Below are 23007 nucleotides of genomic sequence, written 5' to 3'. Positions count from 1 at the left end.
CCTTCCTTCCTTCCTTCCTTCCTTCCTTCCTTCCTTCCTTCCTTCCTGGTTTTTCAAGACAGGGTTTCTCTGTGGAGCCCTGGATGTTCCAGAACATGCTTTATAGACCAAGAAGGCCTTGAACTCACAGAGATCTGCCTGCCTCTGCCTCCCCAGTACTGGGATTACAGGCGTGCACCATCAAACCCAGCAACTATTTCCAAAGGTTTCAAAACAATGGGCTCCCTCTTCCAGTCCACACGAATTTAGTGGAAAACTGGGCCATTCCCTGGGAAAGGCTTTGACAGAGGTCAGGCCCATCACTCACTGCTTCAAACTGTACCACACAAGGCCCTAGACTTTGAATCGGACATCATCAGCCCATCGTAGAAAGGGAAATCTATAGATTAAAGACCTACGGCAACCATGAAAGTGGTCAGCCCAGACCACAGCCGTGTATTAAGGCTTGAAAGTACACCCAAGACCCTGATGAGATCTGAGGCCCTGGTCCGGACTGACGTGATATAAGAGACGGCATGCACATAGCCGCCTGGTGCTTTACTCCGGTGTAAACTTTGGCAGATTTTCATTTATACCTTGTCTTATCAGCGGCTAAAGATGCTCCCCTACTCCGCCTAACCCTCCCCCTCCAGAGCTGAGATGATAGGGGTTGCTTACCACTTTCCTCGAAATGCCGAATGCCCAGGAACTCATCGAAAGCCTGAAGGGCAGAACTCTGGGCTGCGCTTCCTCCAGAGTACCTCAGAGGCTCTGTGGCAACACCCTCATAGACCAGCCCCTCAGGCAGGGCCGGGTTGTCCTTCCACCTAGGCAGGAGCAAGGAAAAGAAGGTGAAGAAGGATGGACACTGGGCCAGTGAGGGAGCGGGCGTGGTACGCACGGTGGCTTGAGGAAAATCCAGTGACGCCTGCCAGAGTACCTGAGGGGTGTCAGCCTGCCGTCATCTCTACTCTATGCCAGGTTGGAGCCCTCCTCTGCTCCGTGAAAAGGATTTTCCAGAGAAACAAGGGTAGGAACCTTCCTCATCGGTCTTACAGTGATTTAAACAGCTCTGTCACATCTGTGTACCTATTACATCACTGCCACCGACGGAACAATTTGGATGCTCTGAACAAGTCCCTACTCCCTCCGCTCATCACAGACTCTAGCCTGACACCTGTAACCCCACAAGGACAGATTCCCAGGCACATAAGCACGCACAGACACTTAGCTGTTATTCCCGGAATTACTTCCTCTTTCGCCCTGACCAATTGGCAGGAGATGGGCCAAGCCATGCTTACCTTCTATCCTATGGAAACAGAGACTTGAGCTAGGTTCCTGGAGTCCCACATTATAGGACCTCACACACACACACTGCATTCCAAAGTTGCAACTCCAGTTTTCCTTTCTCGTGTAGATGCCTACCTCTATTTACCTCATATTTACCTCTTTTACTGAAGAACACGCCAGCCCCTGGGTGACTTCCTGTCAGTCCAAGTCATTGTACTCAGAGAAGGGACATGTGGGCTCTATGTGTGCAGCAAGCACAGGTTCTGCCCCCGTCTGCACCCTAGACCTTCCCCACACTCTGCTCTGGGTTGGCAAATACAACCAGGAGCCAGGCTGCCACATTTGGTGGCTGTTTGGGACCAACTGTTCCATGAATTTCTGTGGTTACCAACCAGGGCAGTCACAGTCAGGAAGGAACACAGGAAGCAGAAGAAGCCAGGTGTGGTGGCTCATGCCTATAACCCAGCATTCTGGAAGGCAAAAACAGGAGGATCTCTATGAGTTCGAGGCCAACCTGGTCTACAAAGTGAGTCCAGGGTAGTCAAAGCTACACAGAGAGACCTTGTCTCACAAAAAAAAAAAAAAAGAAGAAGAAGAAGAGAAACAGAGGAAGAGAGAGGTCACACAGTCTGTGGGACAAGGTCTTTATTCAGGCAGGTACAGAATTTAAGCTCAACTTTGCTGTGCTTTCATTGTCAACTCTGGCTTAGCCCATTTAACCCCTCCAAGCCTTGGCTTTCTCTCCTGAGGAGTATTAGTATGAACCAAAGTTCCTGGGAGGGAGGCCATGATTATGGCAGAAATTCTACAAAGCTGACTGACGGATCGTGGAGAGTTGCAATGTTTGAAGATCCAGAGACAAACGACGCTGGGCCACTTTGAACTCCCTCCTGTCTGACCCATTTTCTTTGTGACTGTTTGGAATGCTCTGACTTCGGAGAGAGAGAGCAGGCACCCACCACCCCAAAGCTGGACGTGCCCCACGACCTAGGCATGCAGCCTATGTATGGAGCTTTTGGTGTGTGGCCGTAATTTGCTTGCCTGGGGTCCCCATTGGTGTACCCATAAAACCCCTTGACTGGTAACTTTGTCCTTGAACTACAAAATCTCTTCCAGTCATACCCACACTGGAACATCTTATCTTGGGACCACCTGAATCTGTGTTTCTTGGCACCAATATTTGGCTGAAGAGTAAACGAACTCTTACTCCTTTGAGATAAGAGCTGTGTTTTGCATTGACATTTATAGTTATCTCATTGGTCATTGTAAGAACTAATCGAAATGCTCTTTGCCAGGCGCCTGGAGCATATTAAACATCCAGTAAGCACCAGCTGTTCATTGCTCTGGCAACCCTGGAGAGGAAGAATGGCCGCTGATGCTTTCATCCCTTGATTACATTGCACAGGCCTTTCTGAGCCTCAGTTTCCCTAGTTTGTAGGGGAGCCCATGCATGGCCCATGCATTTCTATCTGTTCACGCGTCTCCTGGGATGTGGTTTTGTTTTGTTTTTTTTTATTAATTACACTTTATTCATTTTGTATCCCCCCATAAACCCCTCCCAGACACATTAAACCGGATCCCCTCCCGATCCCACCCTCCCTCCCCTTTCTGTATGCATGCCCCTCCCCAAGTCCACTGATAGGGGAGGTTCTCCTCTCCTTTCTGATCTTAGTCTATCAGTTCTCATCAAAAGTGGCTGCATTGTCCTCTTCTGTGGCCTGGTAGGGCTGCTCCCCACTCAGGGGGAGGTGATCAAAGAGCAGGCCAATCAGATTATGTCAGAGGCACTCCCTCTTCCCATTACTAGGTAACCCACTTGGACACTGACCTGCCATGGGCTACATCTGTGCAGAGGTTCTAGGTTATCTCCATGAATAGTCCTTGGTTGGAGTATGAGTCTCTGGGAAGTTCCCTGTGTTCAAATTTTCTTGTTCTGTTGCTCTCCTTGTGGAGTTCCTGTCCTCTCCAGCTCTTACTATTTCCCACTTCTTACATAAAATTCCATTCACTCTGCCCGACAGTTGGCCATCAGGCTCAGCATCTGCTTTGATAGTCTGCAGGGCAGAGGCTTTCAGAGGCCCTCTGTGGTAGGTTCCTAGGTTGTTTCCTGTTTTCTTCTTCTGGCTTTCAGAGGCCCTCTATAGCAGGTTTCTAGGTTGTTTCCTGATTTCTTCTTCTTCTGATGTCCATCCTCTTTGCCTTTCAGGTGTGGATTGAACATTTTAGTTAGGGTCCTCTCTCTTGCTTGGTTTCTTTAGATGCATAGATTTTAGTGGGTTTGTCCTACGTTGTATGTCTATATGAGTGAGTATATACCGTGTGTGTCTTTTTGCTTCTGGGACACCTCACTCAGGATGATCCTTTCCAGGTCCCACCATTTACCTGCAAATTTCATGATTTCCTTATTTTTCATTACTGAGTAATATGCCATTGTATAGATGTACCACAATTTCTGCATCCATTCTTCAGTTGAGGGGCATCTGGGTTGTTTCCAGCTTCTGGCTATTACAAATAAAGCTGCTACAAACATGGTTGAGCAAATGTCCTTTTTGTGTACTTGAGACTCTTTTGGATATATGCCTAGGAGTGGTATGGCTGGATCTTGGGGAAGCGCTATTCCTAGTTGTCTGAGAAAGCGCCAGATTGCTTTCCAGAGTGGTTGTACAAGTTTACATTCCCACGAGCAGTAGAGGAGGGTTCCCCTTTCTCCACAACCTCTCCAGCATGTGTTGCCACTTGAGTTTTTGATCTTGGCCATTCTCATGGGTGTAAGGTGAAATCTCAGGGTTGTTTTGATTTCCATTTCCCTAATGGCTAACGAGGTTGAGCATTTCTTTAAGTGTTTCTCTGCCATTCGATATTGCTCTATTGAGATCTCCCATGCTCATGGCTTGGCAGGATTAACATAGTAAAAATGGCCATTTTACCAAAAGCAATCTACAGATTCAATGCAATTCCCATCAAATTACCAACACAATTCTTTACAGACCTGGAAAGAAAAATTCTCAACTTCATATGGAATAACAAGAAACCCAGAATTGCTAAAACAATCTTCTACAATAAAAGATCTTCTGGAGGTATCTCCATCCCTGATCTTAAGTTGTACTATAGAGCAACAGTTTTTAAAACTGCATGGTACTGGCATAGAAACAGAATGGTGGATCAATGGAACCGAACAGAGGACCCAGAAATAAACCCACACACTTATGGACACCTGATCTTTGACAAAGATGCCAAAACCATACAATGGAAAAAAAGATAGCATCTTCAACAAATGGTGCTGGTCCAACTGGATGTCTACATGTAGAAAAATGAAAATAGATCCATACTTATCACCCTGCACAAAACTGAAGTCCAAGTGGATCAAAGACCTCAACATAAAACCAGATACATTAAACCGGCTAGAAAAAAAAGTGGGGAATACCCTAGAATTCATTGGTACAGGAGAAAACTTCCTGAACAGAACACCAACAGCACAGGCTCTAAGAGCAACAATCAATAAATGGGACCTCATGAAACTGAAAAGTTTCTGTAAAGCAAAGGACACCGTCATCAAAACAAAGCGACTGCCTACAGATTGGGAAAGAATCTTCACCAACCCTTTATCTGACAGAGGACTCATATCCAGTATATACAAAGAACTAAAGAAGCTGAAAAGCAGCAAACCAAGTAATCCCCTTAAAAAATGGGGAACAGAGCTAAACAGAGAGTTCTCAATAGAGCAATATCGAATGGGATGTGGTATTTTTAGATATCAATAAACAAGATACCTGAGCCACCACACCTAGAGGTGCCGCCTCCTAGCACCCCCCTGAACCCTACCTGGCATCGCCCACTCTTGTAGCGCATCCTGCAGGAGGTTTGCTCTGACTAAGTTTGTTTATTCAGTATCTTCTCCTCATCCTTAAACCACAAGCCCCTCAAGGACCAACCTGGATGCTTTACTTCACTGCTGTTTCAAGCACACAGACGCTGTCAGGAATGCGGTAAGTCCTCCTTGCTAACGATTTGATGAATGAATGAATGGAAAACGAGCATTCCACAAGTCGGTCAGTATGGCTTTCAGAAGACTCAAGCCAAGTGCTTGAAAGGGCCCGGCTAGCCTAAGGAACGGTCAGATAGGGTGAATGCCAAGAATGCCATCAGACAGTGTCCTTCCGGCACTCACTAGAGGGCCTCTGCTGAGGCCAGCCATCCTGAAGGCGATGCAGGAAATACCAGCACCGAGGTCAGATGATAAAGAACTTGGGTCTGTTTTCACACCCTATGCTCTGCAGTACTGTGAGACAAAAAAAAAAAAAAAAAAAAAAAAAAAAAATGTTTTCCCCAAGTATGTGAGCTGCTGTTTATAAAGGAATGGGGCCATTTTCATTTTCATTTCCGGTCTGGATGATAAGGTTATTTTTAGCTTTTCTCCTGGTATATTTCTAGCAATTCCAAAGAAAGGGGAAGTTGAAGGAGACAACAAAAAATGAAGTGACATTTGCCCCTCCCCCCCCCAGCAGTCCCTGGCCTCTCTGGGAACAGTGAAGGGCTGGGAACTGAAGGGAACACACCTCATTTCCACATGAAGTCCTTTCCAACATGTGTGTTTTAAAGGAGCAACTGAGAAACTGTGGACCAAACGCCAAGGCGGGTGCAGAGTGAGGAGACTGACACTTTAACTCTTGGTCTACTAGAGTCCCCACAATCCAGATGCTTTTTGAATCTATAGTGACGGTTAGGATTTGCGACCTCCACTTAGCCGCACGGGAACAGTCTCAGGGATGGCCCTCACGCAGGCACCAGATAAAAAGTGTCATTTCCAGGATTTGATGAAAACGAAGTTACCTTCGGGTTCCCATCATGCCTCTGACAAAAGAGGAAGGAGAATGTATTTCTCGTCCCTGGAATTCTAAACATAGTCTGGATTCCTCACTGAATTCCTAGGACGCTTGTTCCCACCGCCAAAGTACATTACACAGCAAGGCGGAAGGACTTCTCAGAGGAACTGAGGTCACCCATCAGCTCAGCCTTCATGTGGAAATTTCCCCCGACTCGTCCCAGGAGACTGACCGCAGGAGCCCCATTAGGAGAACTTTCCCCTGGCTGCTGGTCAAAGGAGAAGTTGGGAAAGTGCGTAATTCTAGAAAAATTCCAGGTGCTCCTGCTGTGTCAGGAGCCACACTGGGGACATAGGACAGGGGTCGGGGGCAACATATCAGGCCTCTAGCAAGCCCAGGGAAGCTCTGGTCTGATACTTTGAAAGAAAGAGAAATATCAGTTTTACACACACACAGACATGGGCATGAATACACATGCACATACACAGAGACACTCGCATACAGACAGACACATGCACACACAGACACACATGCACAGGGACACACACATGCACATAGAGACACACGTACACATACTTGCACATACTGCTGCACACACTTGGGCTCACACTCGCACACACACAGACATATGTACACACTCAGGCACAGATGCACACACCCCCCCACACACACCAAAGGAAAATCTTCACCTGATACAGCACTGAGTGGACCAAAGCCCAGGCAAGCTCACTATGCTTTCTGTCAGGGTCTCTAGGCTGAAGTCAAGGCGGCTAGAGGGCTGGACTCCTTTTAGCTTTGTTGGTCTCCTTGTGGAGCTCCTGTCCCCTCCATGTCCTTCTACTATGTTCATAACAGCTTTATTCATGATAGCCAGACTCTGGAAACAACCCAGATGTCCCTCCACTGAAGAATGGATACAGAAATTGTGGTACATTTACACAATGGAATACTACTCAGTTATTGAAAACAAGGAAATCATGAAATTTGCAGGCAAATGGTGGGAAATAGAAAAGATCATCCTGAGTGAGGTATCTCAGAACGAGAAAGACACACACGGTATATACCCAGTAATAAGCGGATATTAGCTGTATGATATACAATAACCATACTAAAATCTACAGACCTAAAAAAGCTAAACAACAAGGAAGACTCCAGGGAGGATGCTTAAATCTCATTCAGAAGTGGTGGAAGAGAGGGAACAGGATGGGAGCCAGCTATAGAGGGTCCTCTGAAAGACTACAGCTAGGTTTTTTTAAGCTGCTGAAGGTGTGGTAGTGTTTATACTACAGAGAGCTCACAGAGGCTTCAGAGCAGGGGGGACACAGGGAGGCCTGTCCTCACTGACCCCTTCTAGTATATGCTTGCTATGAGATCTCAAAACACACAAACAAACAAACAAAGCCTTTGTCACCCCATAGATCAAAGCTGTTGCCGTAGCACACACCTGAAGTAATCAACCTATCAGAAAGTGGGACTTTACTGGTTTGTGCTTTGAGATTTTGTCCACGGGCCTTTGATCTCATCACTTTGGCTGTGGCTGGGCAGGGCATCCTTGTGGACGGAACATGGAGGAGCAAGGCTGATGGCCTTGGGCAGCACCCTAAAAACCTTTCAAGAGCATACTTTCTTTGCAGGAGCCTCTACCTCCTGACCCTCTACAGCTTCAATGGTACCATAAAAGCAGGCAGCTTTCCACACAGGGACTCTGGGACTGTTTAAAATCCACCGTGTATGCTCATTTCCCTCCGTATCACTCTCACGTGACTCTCTGGAAACATTCTTGTGTCCAGTCTTTGCTCCCTGCAAGAGGGTTCACCACAGCCCCCTCAGAGTGTCTCACCACTCCCCAGTCTGGAGGAAGTACACCACACATGTACCCATTTCCCAATGGGGGACGGCATTCATACAGTTAGCATGTAGTCTGCCTCTTGCCGTGTCCAGGCACAGCTTAGCAGCTTTCTCTCGACAGCATCAACAGCTCCTCAAAGTCGACAAGACACAAAAGTCAACAGCGAATCAGTTCCGCTAGTTGGCGAATTGGATGACAATCTGACTGAGTGTGTCAAGGTAGGAATAATCAGGAGAAAAAAAAATGTGCCTGATGTGAGTGTGTGTGAGAGAGGAGAGGAGGGAGGGAGGGACAAAAGTGTGAGTCAGGTGAAGGCCTAGACTCTTGTTTCTAGATAGATTTGTGAATGCTATGACCTCAAAGGTCAAAGAGGCAAAAAGTGACTATTACTGGGTTTTGGTGGTGGTGGTGTTGGTGGTGGTGGTTGGTTGGTTGGTTGGTTGGTTGGTTGGTTGGTTGGTTGGTTGGATTTTTTTTCCCCTGTCATAAAGTTGGGGTTCTCAGGGGATCCATGGTTCCATCTGGTGGCTGAAGACAATCTCATTGCCCTTACAAGAACCCAGCCTGAGAGCCCTTTCCTTCTGATGGTTCCTGGGTTCTGTCTTCCTAGATAGTGGACCCAAGTGGTGGCTTTGCCAGCTTGGTTCACTTGTTATATTTCCTACTTTAGGAAGCTTCTATCTGTCTATCATCACACAAATCTGGGGAACTGTACGAAGGTCTTAGGCAGGAAACCAACTGAACTGTACTTACCCGGAGAGGAAGATCCGGATGACTGAGTAAAATATGTCTGGGTCTACACAATCTGGAAAACAATCAAATGTGAACTTTACCACAGGCATAAAAACAATTGGCCACATGTGCCTGGCCCCTGCTGCTTTCCTGGGGCTCCCTCACCCCTATCTGATCTATGCAGAGCCCAGAATGGAAGCAGCAAGTGTAGATGGAATGTTCCCTTGAAGAGGGCACGGGCCCTCACAGGGCTGCTCATCCGTGCTATATGCTGGCCTCCCCTTTTCTGTACTTCACCCCCACCAGTCAGAGACTAAGACCATCCTTTAAAAAATATTTTAAGTAGACACAATGTGCAAGAGCGTACAGGTGACACAGTGCACAGGAGAGTATGGAAAGCTTAGAAAAGAACAGCAGAGACCACCCCTTTCGACAGGCGAAGCAGAGCAAATGACGGACATCCGGAAGTGTCACTGTGAGCGGCGGGCTTTCCAGGGGTTGTCACAGCGGGCCAACAGAGCTGTTAGCCCCAAGCTGCCCAGACCGGCCATGCTTGGGTGGTGGAGTCCTTGGGGAAGATGGATGCGCTCCTACCTAAGGAACAGGGTCATCACGGCTCTATTAATTCTAAATGTCTTTGATCTACTTTAAAAGGCTGAGCTAGCTACATCACTGGGGTCCTCTGCATTCTGGGAAATCAGTCCACATTTATCTTACCCAAATGAATGCTTATATTTCTTTGTTTCTGAAAGAAAAAGGAACATCTTTTGATAAAGTCTAGCTAACAACACACCCTTCCCATCAGCTTTCTTCTTGCCCCATTACACTCAGAGTCCAGTTTTTCTTCTCTTCTCCCTGTCCATTTTCTCTGAAGCCCCCATTAGCCAGGACGGTGCAGCCCCAGTGCTTTCAGACACCCCTCAGTGCGGTCACAGCTGTGTCCTCAAGTGTGACTCTCAAGTGTCCCGTGTGCTAGGCTGTTTTCTGGGAGCGCTCTTGAGTATTGGCATTTTCTTATTATCCAAACCATTAAGCCCTTTGCAGAAAAAAGTGGGTGATGTGTACTAAATTAAAGCCAAGTGATCATTTCGATAGATACAACAGGGTTTACATGAAAATGTAAAATACATTCAGTAGATATTTAAAAACGATTCATAAAAGAAGAATCAGTACTTCCATTCAGTACTGTATTAGAGCTCTGAGCCAGAAGAAAGAAATAAAACATATAAGAATTAATGATCAATAGATGGAAAAAATAAGACACTCCATGATAAAACTGAATTTAAGCAATATCTATCTACAAATCCAGCTCTACAGAAGGCACTAGAAAGAAGAGCCTGAAGAGGTTAACCACACCCAAAAAAACCACAAATAATAAATAATCCCAGAGCAGCAAATCAAAAGAAGGGAAAACACATGCATATATACACACACACACACTACAACAACCACCACAGCCATCACCACCACAACCACCACCACCACCACCACAACCAATACAACCATCACCATCACCACCGCCACCACCACCACCATCACAACAACAATGAAATAACAGAAATCAAACACTACTCATTGATTAATCTCAACCCCAATGGTCTCAATTCCCCCAATAAATAGACACAAACTGACAGAATGGATGCAAAAACAGGATTCATCCTTCTGCTGCATCCAAGAAACACAACTTAACATAAACATTACCTGAGGATAAAAGGATGGAAAAAGATATTCTAACCAAATGGACCTACGGAGCAATCTGGTATGGCCATTTTAATGTCCGATGAAATAGACTTAAAATCAGAAGAGACAGGGGAGGACACTATATACTCAAAGCAAAAAAAAAAAAAAAAAAAAAAAAAAAGTCCACCAAGAGGACATTGCAGTTCTTAACATCTATTCATCAAACACAAAGGCACCCATGTTCATAATAGAAACAGTACCACAGCATAAGTCATACCTCAAGATCTAGCTATACCATCCTTGGGTATATACCCAAAAGACACTTCATCTTACCAGAAGGACGCTTGCTCAACAGTGTTTATTGATGCTCCATTCATAAGATCCAGAAATTGAAAAATAAAAAACCAGATGTCCCTCAACAGATGAATGGGTAAAGAAAATGTGGTGTGTTTGTGCAATGGAATATTATTCAGCCATTAAAAATGCAATCATGAAAGTTGCAGGTAAATGGATAGAGCTAGAAAAGATTATCCTGAGTGAGGTAATCCAGACAAAGAAAGATAAATGTGTATTTACTTATATGTGGATATTAGCTATTAAGGCAATGGTAAACAAGCTACAGTCAGGAGAACTGCAGAGGTTAGGTACAGAGTAAGAGACTGTGGGAGTGAGGAGGGCCAGATAGATATCCCCAGGAAAGGGAAATGGAATAGATAGTTATAGGTGGATGGGGAAATGGAACTAAACAGGAGAATCAAGTGGAGAGGAGGACAGAAGAGGTGGAGGAGGGAGAGAATACAGGGAGAGACTCCTAAGGTTAAGGCCCAAAGCAGCGGAAGTATGGAAACCTAATACAGCAGAAGCTTCCTAAAATATACACATAAATGAAGGCAATCTAACTGAAATTACCAAATAATGGGGGAGAGAGACAGAGCCCCAATTGGACATCTCTTATCACCAAATAAAGCTTCTGGTACTGTAAATGGGTTATATCTGATTGCATTGTTGACCGAAGGGGTCCCACAGGAACCCCTTGCAAAGCAATCCAGGATGTTGACAGGACAATAGGCTGCTCTGCACAACTGACAAGGCTCCATTGCTGAAGGCAATTCCTATGCAACTCAGTGAGCATGAACAAGCTGAGCTGGTGATGACATAGAGATTCATTCCCCTATGCTGGTGTCTTGGGCACAGGGTGGGACTCTGTACTCTACCAAAGGAGAAGAGTGAAAAAGCCAGCTAGAGAGTCTTGGATCTACGATGGTGTCCTGCTTGCAAGACATGCTGCTGCAATTGTGGTACAAAATCTGGGAGTAACTAACCAAAATCTGACTTGACTTCAGGCCCACTGTGTAAAACAGAATCCATATCTGATATTGCTTGGGTGACCAAGAACCTGAAGCTAGATGGTCCAGGGACCTAGGGGGAAAAAAAAAAAAAAACAAGTAATAGTGATCTTAAAAAAAAAACAAAAAAAAAAACAAAAAAAAAACAGCAATAAAATGACTTAATGATGTTCTGCTGTACTCATAGATCAATGCCTTGCTCAGCCACCATCAGAGATGCTTCCTCCTGCAGCAAATGGGAAACAAATACAGAGACCCACAGCCAGACATTTTGCAGAGAGTGAGAGACCTTGAAACACTCTGGCCTAAATGGATTTTGATGTCTCCATCAAAGCCCTCCCCTCAGGGGTCAGGGAGCCATGTGGAAGAAAAAGCAAGAATGGTGTAAGAATCAGAGGAGAAAAAGGACACCAAGAAAACAAGGTCCATTCAATCAACAGGAGCAAGGCACATACAGACTCGGGGAGATTATGACAACAAGCACGGGGCCTACATCTGCAACCGGATGGGATCCCAGTGCTGAGAGGAAAAGTGGACACATGCCCCATCCCTATCCCAGATGCTCTCTCCAATAGATAATTGTTTGAAAATGGAAACTTAGTGTGCTCTAGGAAGTCTCATGGGGAAACAGCTGCTCTATGGCATCTTTGGAAGCTCATTGTCTGATAATATCATACCAGGGACCCTCTCTTTAAATGTTATCTTACCTTTAATTTTTATTGTCTTTTATATAGTGTCTTAGTCAGGGTTTCTATTGCGCTAATAAAACACCATGACCAGGGGGAACAAAGCATTTATTCAGCTTAAGCTTCTACATCATAGTTCCTTCTCAAAGGAAGTCAGGGCAGGCACTCAAGCAGTGCAGGAACCTGGAGGCAGGAACTGAGGCAGGGGTCATGGAGGGGTGCTGCTTACTGGCTTGCTCCTCATGGCTTGCTCAGCCTGCTTTCTTACAGAACCCAGGACCACCAGGCCAGGGATGGCACCACCCACAATGGGCGGGACCCTCCCCCATCCATCACTAATTAAGAAAATGCCCTACAGGCTTGAGAACAGGCCAATCTTATAGAGGCATTTCCTCAACTGAGACTCCCTCCTCTCAAATAAGTTATGTACTGAGTTTGGAAACTAGCCAACACACATGGTTTCTGGTTTTTGGTATTCCTGAGTGTGTAGATGTGTGTACACCTGTATCTGTTTTTGTTCTGTTTTATTTTGGTTTTGTGCCTTTTCTAAGGCTCTTTTCAATCTGTTTGTCTTGTAATACTCCAATTTGACAGTTTTCGCTTTATCTTGTTTTATTTTATTATTATCCCTTAGCAGCCTGTTTATTTTCTAATGCAACACAGAAAGGGAATGGATCTGGATGGGAGGGAAGGTGGGGAGGAACTGAGAGAAGGAAAGGGAAGGAAAACTGCAATCAGGAATTAGAGATGAGTGTAAGCCCTTCTCAGCAACAAGATTCCCACATAAAAAAAAATAATAATAATAACAGATAACCTGTAGGTTACTGCTGCAATCAACAACCATGTTTACCAAAGTCCTTAAATTCCAAGTGAATGTTTAAATACCAGGTTCATTCTACAAGTGAGAAACGGAAGCGTGGAGGTAATTAACTAAAATACAGGTTTGATAAACGCAAAAACTGCAAATAATAAAGCAGAATAATAACCGTAATTAAAGCAGGATATAGACGTCTGTCTCACCTTGAAAGAAACGCAAGCAAACCCGCGCATGGAAACACACTCATACGCTGCATTCACACACAAGGGAACTCGATAGCCAATGAAGACCTGTACTGAGAGAGCAGGCAAGACATTATGACAACCACAAGAATCAGTGGGATAATAGAAGTAAGAATCAAGAACAAACAAAGAAGTGGATAAAAGCAGCCAGGCAGAGAAGACAGACCGACAGCTCAGGCCTCAAACACTGGGGCCCGAAGACCCTGTTTTGGTATGTTCAGTGCCTGAAAGGATTCGTTGCTAGCAAAAACACTGTTTGATCCTGGAAGAGAAATGAGTCCATTTTTAGGCAACAGAGCTTGCCACCTTCTAACCTATTAGCAGGCGTGTCTTCAAGAAAGCCTAAGCCGTCACCTTGGCACAGTCGTGAGTTATCAGACAGCCTCAGCTGGGGGATTTCCTCCACCAGATTGGCCTGTGGACCCAAGGGGGTGCATTTTCTTGATTGCTAACTGAGGTGAGGGGGGTTTCACCCATCAGCAGGTGGCACTGGCTGTAGAAGAAAGTAGCTAACAGTGAGCCTGAGAACAAGGCAGTAAGCTGCGTCCTCCATAGTTCTGCCCCAACTTTCCTCCCCTGGGTAATGGCCTGTGACCCGGAAGTCGAAGCAAAATAAACCCTTTCCTTCCCGCATCACTTTTGGCAAGTGTAAAAAGTGTCTTATGACAGCTAGAGAAAGAAAAGCAGAATGAGTCAAATAATTACGTGCAGGAGAGAGCAGGGCGGGGAAGGGCGTGAATATGTGGGCAAATCCAAGCTAACCTGAAGCAGAAAGAACTGTGGATTCTCGGGATGTGGAGCACTGGCTGAGTACCTACTGAGCATGCTCAGGACCTACGCCCCACCCCCGGCTATGGGAACAAACAAAACAAAACAAAAACCTGTGGGTGGTACATCTCTAGGTAGTCTGATACATTAATACCCCCTCCAGAGTCTTCTCCAAAGCTGAAGAATTTTCAACGTGTTGAGAGTTGCCTTGGGTGCGTGCGTTGCCGTCGACGTGGTCCTCTTGCAGCTTATAGTCTAACATAAAGGGAAGTCGAGGCAGGAACTGAAGCCGAAACCACGGAGGAATGCTGCTTCCAGGCTTGCTCAGCCTGTTTTCTTATAGCAGCCAGGCACCGCCCACAGTGGCTGGGCCTTTGCACCATTAATCAAGAAAATTTCCTACAGACTTGCTTGCGGGCAAACTGACGGAGGCATTTTTTTTTTTTTTTTTCTCAGAGGTTCTTCTCAGATGAATGTAGTTTGTCATCCTCGGAAGACATCCATCAGTTAGCGCTTTGTCAGAGGGGAACGTTTGACTGCTCACGCCCAGCATAACAAAAATTCTACCCCTGGGTGTGCGTGCCTGTGTGCAGGTGTGTGCATAACGTGTGACGACCCGAGGTCAGCCCGAGGTCAGCTCTGGGTGTCCCCTCCCTCACCCCCTTTGAGTCTCTCCCAGAGAGTACAGCTCACAGATTCTATTCTGCTGGCTGCCAGGAGCTCTTGGACCCTCCTGCTTTCCGCTCCCCAGCACTAGGATTACAGATGTGAACCACAGGCCCAGCTGTGTGCTTGGGTACTGGGGGTGGAGACTCGCCTCCTCAGGTGACATAGCCAGCGCTGTGCATCTAAGCATCTCAACAGCCCCTAAAAGAAAACGTTGTTTAGGCTGTGGTTCAGGCTGAGGTCGGACCTTCTGTTGATGCCAGAGGAAGTAAAGGAAGCAAACAAACTACTTTCTGGAGAGAAATACATACACCTTGACCTTTCTAAGGGGAATTGACTCTTAGGGGCGTGGCCTGTTGATGAGCTGCAAAATCATTCCTGGAAGCGATTTAAAGGCTCGAAGCCCTGAAAATACTCTGGCTGTCCAGTGGGTCACCGAATTCCCACCCAGGTGGGCCATAAAGGTAAGACGTCACACAGGTACATAGCGCTAAACTGAAGCAAGCAACAACAGGTTGGGGGGCCGGGTCTGACATTCAGCACCGTGATGGCCGTGTGGGAGTTCGGGTATAAGCAGAGCAGGCTGGTTTTATTTTCGTTAGCTGTTTCTGAGCACTGTGGACAACAGCTCCGTTAAGCTGGGCAGAGGCCTGGGGACTTGGCTCCCACTGCAGTGGGCCTCTGATGTCCACAAAAGGCATTTTTTTGTGAAGCCGGCATGCCCGGGAAGGAAGTATGTGCTGAGGGAAAGAATGTTTGCTGAAGCTGGGCTCTGAAAAGAGCGACTGGCTGTCTGGTGAAGTCTAACCTGGGGACTGAGAGCAGAGGGAATCTGCCCAGCCAAACTCTGTATCACACACACACAAAGTAGCAGCTGCAGATCAGACACGGCCCAGAGGCTGTGCACAAGTTTCTGCCTGTGCCCAGGGCAAGGGGGTGGTGGCCTGTTCCTGCCCCACAGTGCCACAGTGGGCTCAGTACAGAAAAATCATCTGAAGGCCCATTGGCCTCTGAGCTGGCTGTCAGCCTCCTGGTGCGGTTTGCCATGGTCACTCGGCCTGGCATTGTTTCCCTTGGTGTCTCAACATTCAAGATGGAAACTCACTGGCCATTTGTGGACTTGCCATTCTGGCTACTGTTTTCTTTTGGTTCCAAGAATGTCAGAGGCAGGGCCGCATGCTCCATCCTGAGATAGAGGAGGGCCTGCCCACACCGAGGACCTCGTGGGATGGTGAGAAATGTGCTGTTGCCGTTTTTTGGGAAAGTGTGCACACAGGTCGCCCTCCTTCCCCATGCATGTGGATTCAGCTAGTCATAAAACCTTGAAAATCCTGTTGCATGGGGAAATCTGTCTTAGGATCAAACAGGATGGAAGGGGCACATTTGGAGGCTCCCGGGTCCTCAGACCTCCTTCAGAGGATCCTGAGGTTCTTTCTGGACTTGGAACATGGTGGAAAACTAGCACTGGCAAGCTTGTGTTAGATGCTACTGTGTAACTATGTAGCACACAGCATGCGTCACCAGAGCGTATCAAAATCTTCCCAACGACTCCACTGTTCACCTTGGGATCCGGAGACCTTAAGAGTAATGACCCCGGGTTTCTTGGCAAAGCTGCAGTGCATCTCACTATCCGGGGAGCAGGTTTGGGAAACCAACCAACACATCTATGAGAACTTGGATCCAAGGAAATAGGAAGTGAGCTGGAAATGTGTGATCCTGTGACCTCAGGGGACTGCACAAAGCCTGGGGGGACTCCGTTTATTTCGTGTAAGGTGACATACCATCTCCTTCTCCCCCTGTGCCCCTTGGACACTCCTACCGGAATCTTCCTTTTATGAAGCTAAGACTCCTCCGGGAAAAGGGTGTTTGACTTTGTTTCTCTTGCGAAGGGGACGCGCTCCTCCCTTGAACCTGCCTAAAGCTCTCAGCGAGCACAGCTGATAGAGTTCTGTGTTCATGAAAATTGAAGAGCCTGCCGGGTATCTGGTACCTCCAGAACAAAAGTTGGCCATCAGAGAAGAATGCACATCTTCCTACCCCAGCTCCTGCCCGCACTGGCCACGGAAGCCCAGGTCAGGCCTAGGTGTCTCAGAACCCACAGAGAGGAAAAACAAACGACTCTTGGGGGGCTTGCTAATACCTCCTCGAGACAGCCCTGTCCTCCAGTAAGCCTAACCTGGGAGCCTGAAGCACAACCAACCAACATTCCCCTCGTGACTCATCCGATCTCTCAGGCTTCGCCGAAAACTCAGCGTCCCAAAGACGGATCTGACCCCGAAGAAGGGAAACTACCCCAATCACACAAAAATATAAAGAACGATTCTGCAAAACATTATTTCCGCCGGCTGAAAACTCATTCTCAGCGAGGGGACGGGTTACTCTAAACAAAGGTAGAACACCAGCGCCATCTTGTGGAGAGGTGGAGCACCATCACCCAGGTGGGGTCCGTCCAGGTCCAGGCCTCTGGAGGCGCTACTCCAGCGTCTTACCGTGCATTTGGGCCAAGGTTCTGGTGATATCCTGCATGGAGAGCTTCAGCTGCTGCAGGGCCTGGAGCAGGGTTTCCCGGCTGTGTCGCAGAATGGCCTCCACTCCCTGAACCAGGGCCTAGGGATGAGAATCACTCTCAGTTCTCTATTCCCCCTTAAAATCCAAAACGGAGGCCGATCCCAGGAGCCCACACTTCTGGAATACCCCTGGAGCCTAAGTGGGGTCTTCCCTTTGGACTTCTTGTTTCTACTCTGGCAACCCCACCTGGCTCAGCCTCACTGGAGAGCTCTTGTGTGACATCAGACAGGCCCTGATTCTCCCAGGTTCACAACTCCATCTGCCCCGAAGCCCTCCTTGTCTTGGCCTGATCTCCTCAGCTGAGCTGACGAACCACCACATGCTGCCTCTTCCACTGGATCAGACAAATGGACAAGGATGGACACGGCTACAGGATTCCACCATAGCATGTGGACGTGGCTGGAAACCAGGGCTTTCACAGGCCACGCCCCTGCTTGACCATGGAGTTTGCCAATACTTATGCCAGGAACGGACACCCTACCACACAGCAGGCATCATCACTGAAGTCACTCAGGTTTCCCAGCCCCAGGCGGAGGGGGTCCACAATTCATTTTCCCCTTCAGATCCCATAGGCTGTAGAAGGGCAGGACATAACGATGCGTGAGCACCCAGACCTCACCTTTACCTATGGGTTAAGATAGATCTAGAGCTTTAGTGGATGCCTGCTTTCTGGAAGAGACCATTTCTTCTCTTGTCTTGGCAAAGTTGGTGTCTTGAAAGAAACATACCCTCTCCCCACTAGGTCTTAATCCAGCTGCCGTTTCGGGGGGGGAACCACTGTCCAGGGCGGATTTGCCTTTATCTGTCTTTTCATGAAACAGCCTTTCTCCTTCTTTGTTTTATTTTTAACCTGTGTGACTCTAGCTTCTGCGAGAGCAAGAACGGCGACAGCTACCTCAGGGTGTCCCTTGCTCCCTGCCTGTGGTGTGCGGATGGAGAAATCCGTTCACAGCAGGCTAAAAGGGTACTGACACCACAGGGTGAATTCAGATCTCCCCCTTCATACTCAACCCAAGTAGGAAAAGGGCTGACTGTCCGAACGGAGAAAACCACTGAAGACGAAACACTGTGAAGTGAGAAAGTACCTTAATGCCAGGTGCTGCTGCCTTCTCCACCAGAACTGTCACCAGGACGAAGCCCTGCAGGCTCTCTCCCCCCGGGAAAGAGATGATGGTCTCCAGGTTACTGGGGGAAAGAGGCCCCCGGGGAAGGAAGGAGGCCAGGTCAGTTGGAGCCAAGTTCCCCCGCCCAGAGGACTCTTGGTGTTTACCATGTTCTTGATGATCCCTGACCTTTGCCCCAGTGAAAGACTCATGGGAACCACAACGTCTGAACAGTTCTTTGTGGCAGGAGTATCTGGTCCTTCTGGATATGATCACTCATAGCCAAAGCTAAGGGGTCTTGGAGCTAGAGTGATTAAAGAGGACCCCTTTACAGATCTTACAGGTTGTTGTTCTTGTGGGGTTCCTAACAGTGGGCACAGGGGTGTCTTGACTCTTTTGTTTGCTCTTAGGACCCCTTTCCTCCCACTGGGTCGCCTCATGGAGCCTCCATGTGAGGGTTTGTGCCCAGTCTTCTTCTAACTTGTTATGCCATGTTTTGTGGGCATTCCTGGGAAGCCTCCTTACCCCCATCCCCTCACACCTACACACACCCTTTTTGAAGGGAAATGGAGGAAGAGTGGATCTGGGGGAAAGGGGATATGGGAAGAGGACTGAAAGGAGTGGAGGGAGGGAAGTGGAGGCTGCAGTTGGGATGGAATATATGAGAGAAAAATTTAAAAAGAGAGGAAAAAAAGAGGGGTCAATTCGAATCAACCTGACATCTTCCCACCTGAGCTGATCTACCAAACCCAGGCCGCTTCATCCCTAGCATCGCAAGCACAAGCAAAGCCAAGACTCAAGCCTCAAAACAGCAAAGCAGATGCAAGTCACGTGCTGCCAACGCTGCCAGTGGTCCAGCACAAGTGTGTCAGCTTGGGGAATGACATCTTTGCCTTCTACCTGCGCCCTTCACGGATCTGAGGGCAGATGGGTGTGGGGTGCAACTGTGATTTATCTGCCGACTTTGCTTCCCAGGAAGGGTGGAGCCTCTGACCACAGACCAGACCTACCCCAGTGGGCTCCAGTCCACCAGAGGACGAGGGATTTCAGAAGGACTCTTGTCAGCCATTACCTGGCTGCCCCTGACCTTTTGCAGATGGTACACAGAGATGAAATGTCTCTGTCAGGTTTCCCAGTCACAGCTGTTTTCTTACGCTGCGCTTTTTATTGTTGGCACACAAGGACATGTGTTTAAGAAAAGTGAATCCCGGCACCCCTACAAGGTAGCCTCCATCAGAGCTACCGCTTGGACCGCGGACTCTTTGTCACATTTCCCTGCATTTTCATGAGCTCTCAGACAGCTGCTACTGTGCTGTCCATCGATCTTGACAAGCATCCCCCCCCTTGTTTTTCTCATAAGTCTTTAAGATAAGGTAACCGTGGTTCTAAAGGGACATCTTACCTGATCTCCAATGGTCTGGTCACATTTCAGTTGTTGGCAGTGACAAAGAGAAAAAGAAGAAAACAACTCAGTTGATAACCAGATAGAATTCTTGGGTCTGAGGCACCCAGGCTAAGGTTCTCATCTGCAATGCCCACGTATGTCATGCCCAGCATGTCATGGTTTGTCACTGGACAGTGAGCCACTGGGTGGCAGCATAAACCAAATTCCCAGCGCCAGTGCCTGGCTGTCTTTGCAGGCACGAGTTCACGCTTGATGCTCCTCAGCTGTCAATCACTGCAGGTCTCTCTTCAGTTACTCAGTCCTACCCTGCCTGTTAGGATATGCCTTGGATCGGCGTCTGCCCCCTGGCCATGCTCTCCCTGCCACTCTCTTGGAATTCTAAAGACACTGTGTTTCTCTCAACATTGAACTACTGTTTGTGTCTCGATGCTGAACCGCTTTGGGGGCGCTTTGCTGCTATTTCTTTCATTTCCTTATGGCACTAGTAAGCTCTGTGTAGTCATCTTAGAAGACTCAGGGAGGTGATCACCCAGAAGAACGGCTGGGGACCCCCAGGCCTGCACCTGCATCTCTGGGCCCTGCACCTCACTTCCTGTGGCTGTTTTCCACTCTCTCTCCCCAGAGCAGACACATTCTCCCTCCAGACCTTTCTCCTTTTCCCTTGAGTCATAAACCCAGCTGTGCAGTCACCACAGTAATCCAGGCACTTATATTTATGATCTCACCCATTCCAGTTCTAAGCTAGAGTCACGAGCTTTCCATGTGTGCCTGGTGGTATATGCCTTTAGTTCCAGCTAGTCAAGAGGCTGGGGTAGAAGGATCAAGTCAAGGACAGCTTATACCACAGTGTGAATTACACGCCAGCTTTGGCACTGTGGTGAAAAACTGTATCTAAATATAAAGCAAAGAGAGGACTGTGGGATAGAAGGCAGGAGTGGAGCACCTGCCTCACACACACTGGCTCATTCAGTCCTCAGTCACACACAGACATATATATCATCTTCATATGACATCACCACATGACATCATCATATGACACCAACATCGCATGACGTCATCTTACACCAGCATCATCATCACAGAAAGCACAGAGTTCTAGGGCTCAGCAGTCCTTAGATAGAGGGGAGCCCTTTTCAGTTCTCACAAGGAAGGGTAGGCATGTTAGGTTCCTGTAAGCTTCCACAGGAGATTTCAACCATCTCCTTCAGTAATGCCTAGCTACCTACAACCATTACACCAAGGAAGGCCTCTTTCTATCCGGCCTCAACTCCTCTTTTGATGTTTTGATTTATCACAAAAGTAAATGCTGCCTTGCATCTGCCACCTGAAACAAGTTTGACTGTGAAAATGAAGTCTCCATGGATTTGTTGTTTGTTTAAAAAAAAAAAATCAATAGACAAATGCTTCTATGCCCAGGCCAACTGTGAAATGGTGTAAGCTAGGTGGAATAGATGGCATAAATCAGAATCCCACACACCTGGGATTATTCGTTCATAATCAGATTGATCACCCCTTGACACCCAGTCCTGACTTGACTTGAATGGAGGGCAGAAGGGAGGTCACATGATGGGAAAAACAGCACAGCCAGCGTGCTTATATGCAGGAAGCTGAAGGTCTGATTGAGAAATCCAGGTGTGGAGAGGAAGCATCAAGAGAAATCCTTTGAGGCCAACGTGCTTAGAGCCCACAAAGAAGAAATGTCTGAAGTTTAAACGTCTGTATTCACTCTTTCATAGGAACCATAAGACAAATGATGGATGTGAACACACAGACCCGTATAAAATAGCCCTAAGATCCTGAACCCTTTTTCGTGGGGACAGCTGAAGTCCTGAGTCTATCCTCAACCTCAGTCTGTTGATATCTGAAGAAACCTTTCCCTCCTTACCCTTCAGGGTTCCTCTTGGTCCAGTTGGTCAGCACCAGATCAGAGTGGACCAGGATAGGAGGGAGCCCCAAATTCCTAGAGACCTCAACAAACGGAATGGCAAGAGTTCTTGGCAGCACCTTTAGGACGGGAATCCAGATGATTAGTATGCTCTACCGGCAGAGGAAATCGCCGTGGCTGCCTGTGGTTAGTGACCTGGAGACCATGCGTGAAGTCCCTGAGCGGCCCACACCTATGTCCTACACACACGTCCTGGGAGTAACCCACTGGGAATGCTGTGGACGAGAGTGCATTGCAAGAGACACAACAATCAGAGGTGGAAGATGTGCACACGTGATATGCAGAACCACTGGAAACTAAAAAAAACAAAAAAAAGTCTCACCGAAGTGTTTACTGTAAATTGAAGATGAAGACCTAGCAGTGTAAACTGCTTTCTAGATAGATGATAGGTTATAAATCACACACACATAAGTACAGATGGATAGATAGATAGACAGACATATGGCTGCACACGATGTAGAAATAAAAATAAAGACGTAGATATACATAGATAAAAACAGAACTATGTGTGTATGTGTGTGTGTGAGAGAGAGAGAGACTGAGAGACAAGCACACCCTAGAAAGAGTAGAGAGGACAGAAAGTCTTGGTGTGTTGAGTTGACCCCTGTGTCACTTCATGAGTCAAGTAATTTCAGGGGAGTCACTCAGTGACAGACCCAGCTCACTCACTCTCTTTTGCCTATTCCGACTCTAACATTCTCTTCTGGGGTTCCAACCTGGGATATGAATGACATCAGCCTTCCAACACCCATTCAGAACACCACTGAAATACAACCTGCTCGCTTACTCCCGAAGGACCCTTCAAATCGCAAGCCCCTGTCCGTATCCCTACTCCTTCGTCGGCTTACTTTAGGAAAGCCCCTCAAACGCAGAGCTGTATCTGTCTATGGTCCAGAAAAGCTGCTCAGAGCCACGGGGTCCGCAGCCAAGGCAAAGGCTAAATTGGCAGAGGCTTTAAAAAAAAATATCATTCTTATGCTTCCCACCCCTAATTATTTTCCTTCTAAAATAGAACTCTCTCTGTCTGTATCTCTCTCTCTCTCTCTCTCTCTCTCTCTCTCGTGTGTGTGTGTGTGTGTGTGTGTGTGTGTGTGTGTGTGTGTGTGTG

At 47.4% G+C, this 23007-nt stretch overlaps 1 protein-coding gene across 7 annotated transcripts in view; it reads right to left on the bottom strand.

Annotated features, from left to right (window-relative positions):
- The window catches only part of Ido2 (indoleamine 2,3-dioxygenase 2), a 119085-nt gene that overhangs the window by 75912 nt on the left and 20166 nt on the right, over positions 1-23007 (bottom strand). For 5 of the 7 annotated variants that reach the window (XM_055593446.1, XM_055593448.1, XM_055593449.1 and 2 more), the window contains exons 4-9: positions 21840-21958; positions 19952-19966; positions 18532-18631; positions 17368-17485; positions 8695-8746; positions 658-806 (exon numbers count right to left, since the gene is read on the bottom strand). In XM_055593446.1, the coding sequence (XP_055449421.1) occupies positions 658-806; positions 8695-8746; positions 17368-17485; positions 18532-18631; positions 19952-19966; positions 21840-21958 (553 nt within the window). The remainder of the gene's footprint in view (positions 1-657; positions 807-8694; positions 8747-17367; positions 17486-18531; positions 18632-19951; positions 19967-21839; positions 21959-23007) is intronic. The other 2 variants (XM_055593444.1, XM_055593445.1) reach the window with 2 other exon arrangements.

The sequence above is a fragment of the Psammomys obesus genome, unplaced genomic scaffold (assembly GCF_907164565.1).
Source record: "Psammomys obesus unplaced genomic scaffold, mPsaObe1.curated_primary_1811, whole genome shotgun sequence".
Lineage (NCBI taxonomy): Eukaryota > Metazoa > Chordata > Mammalia > Rodentia > Muridae > Psammomys > Psammomys obesus.
This window is presented reverse-complemented; position numbering and strand designations above follow the sequence as displayed.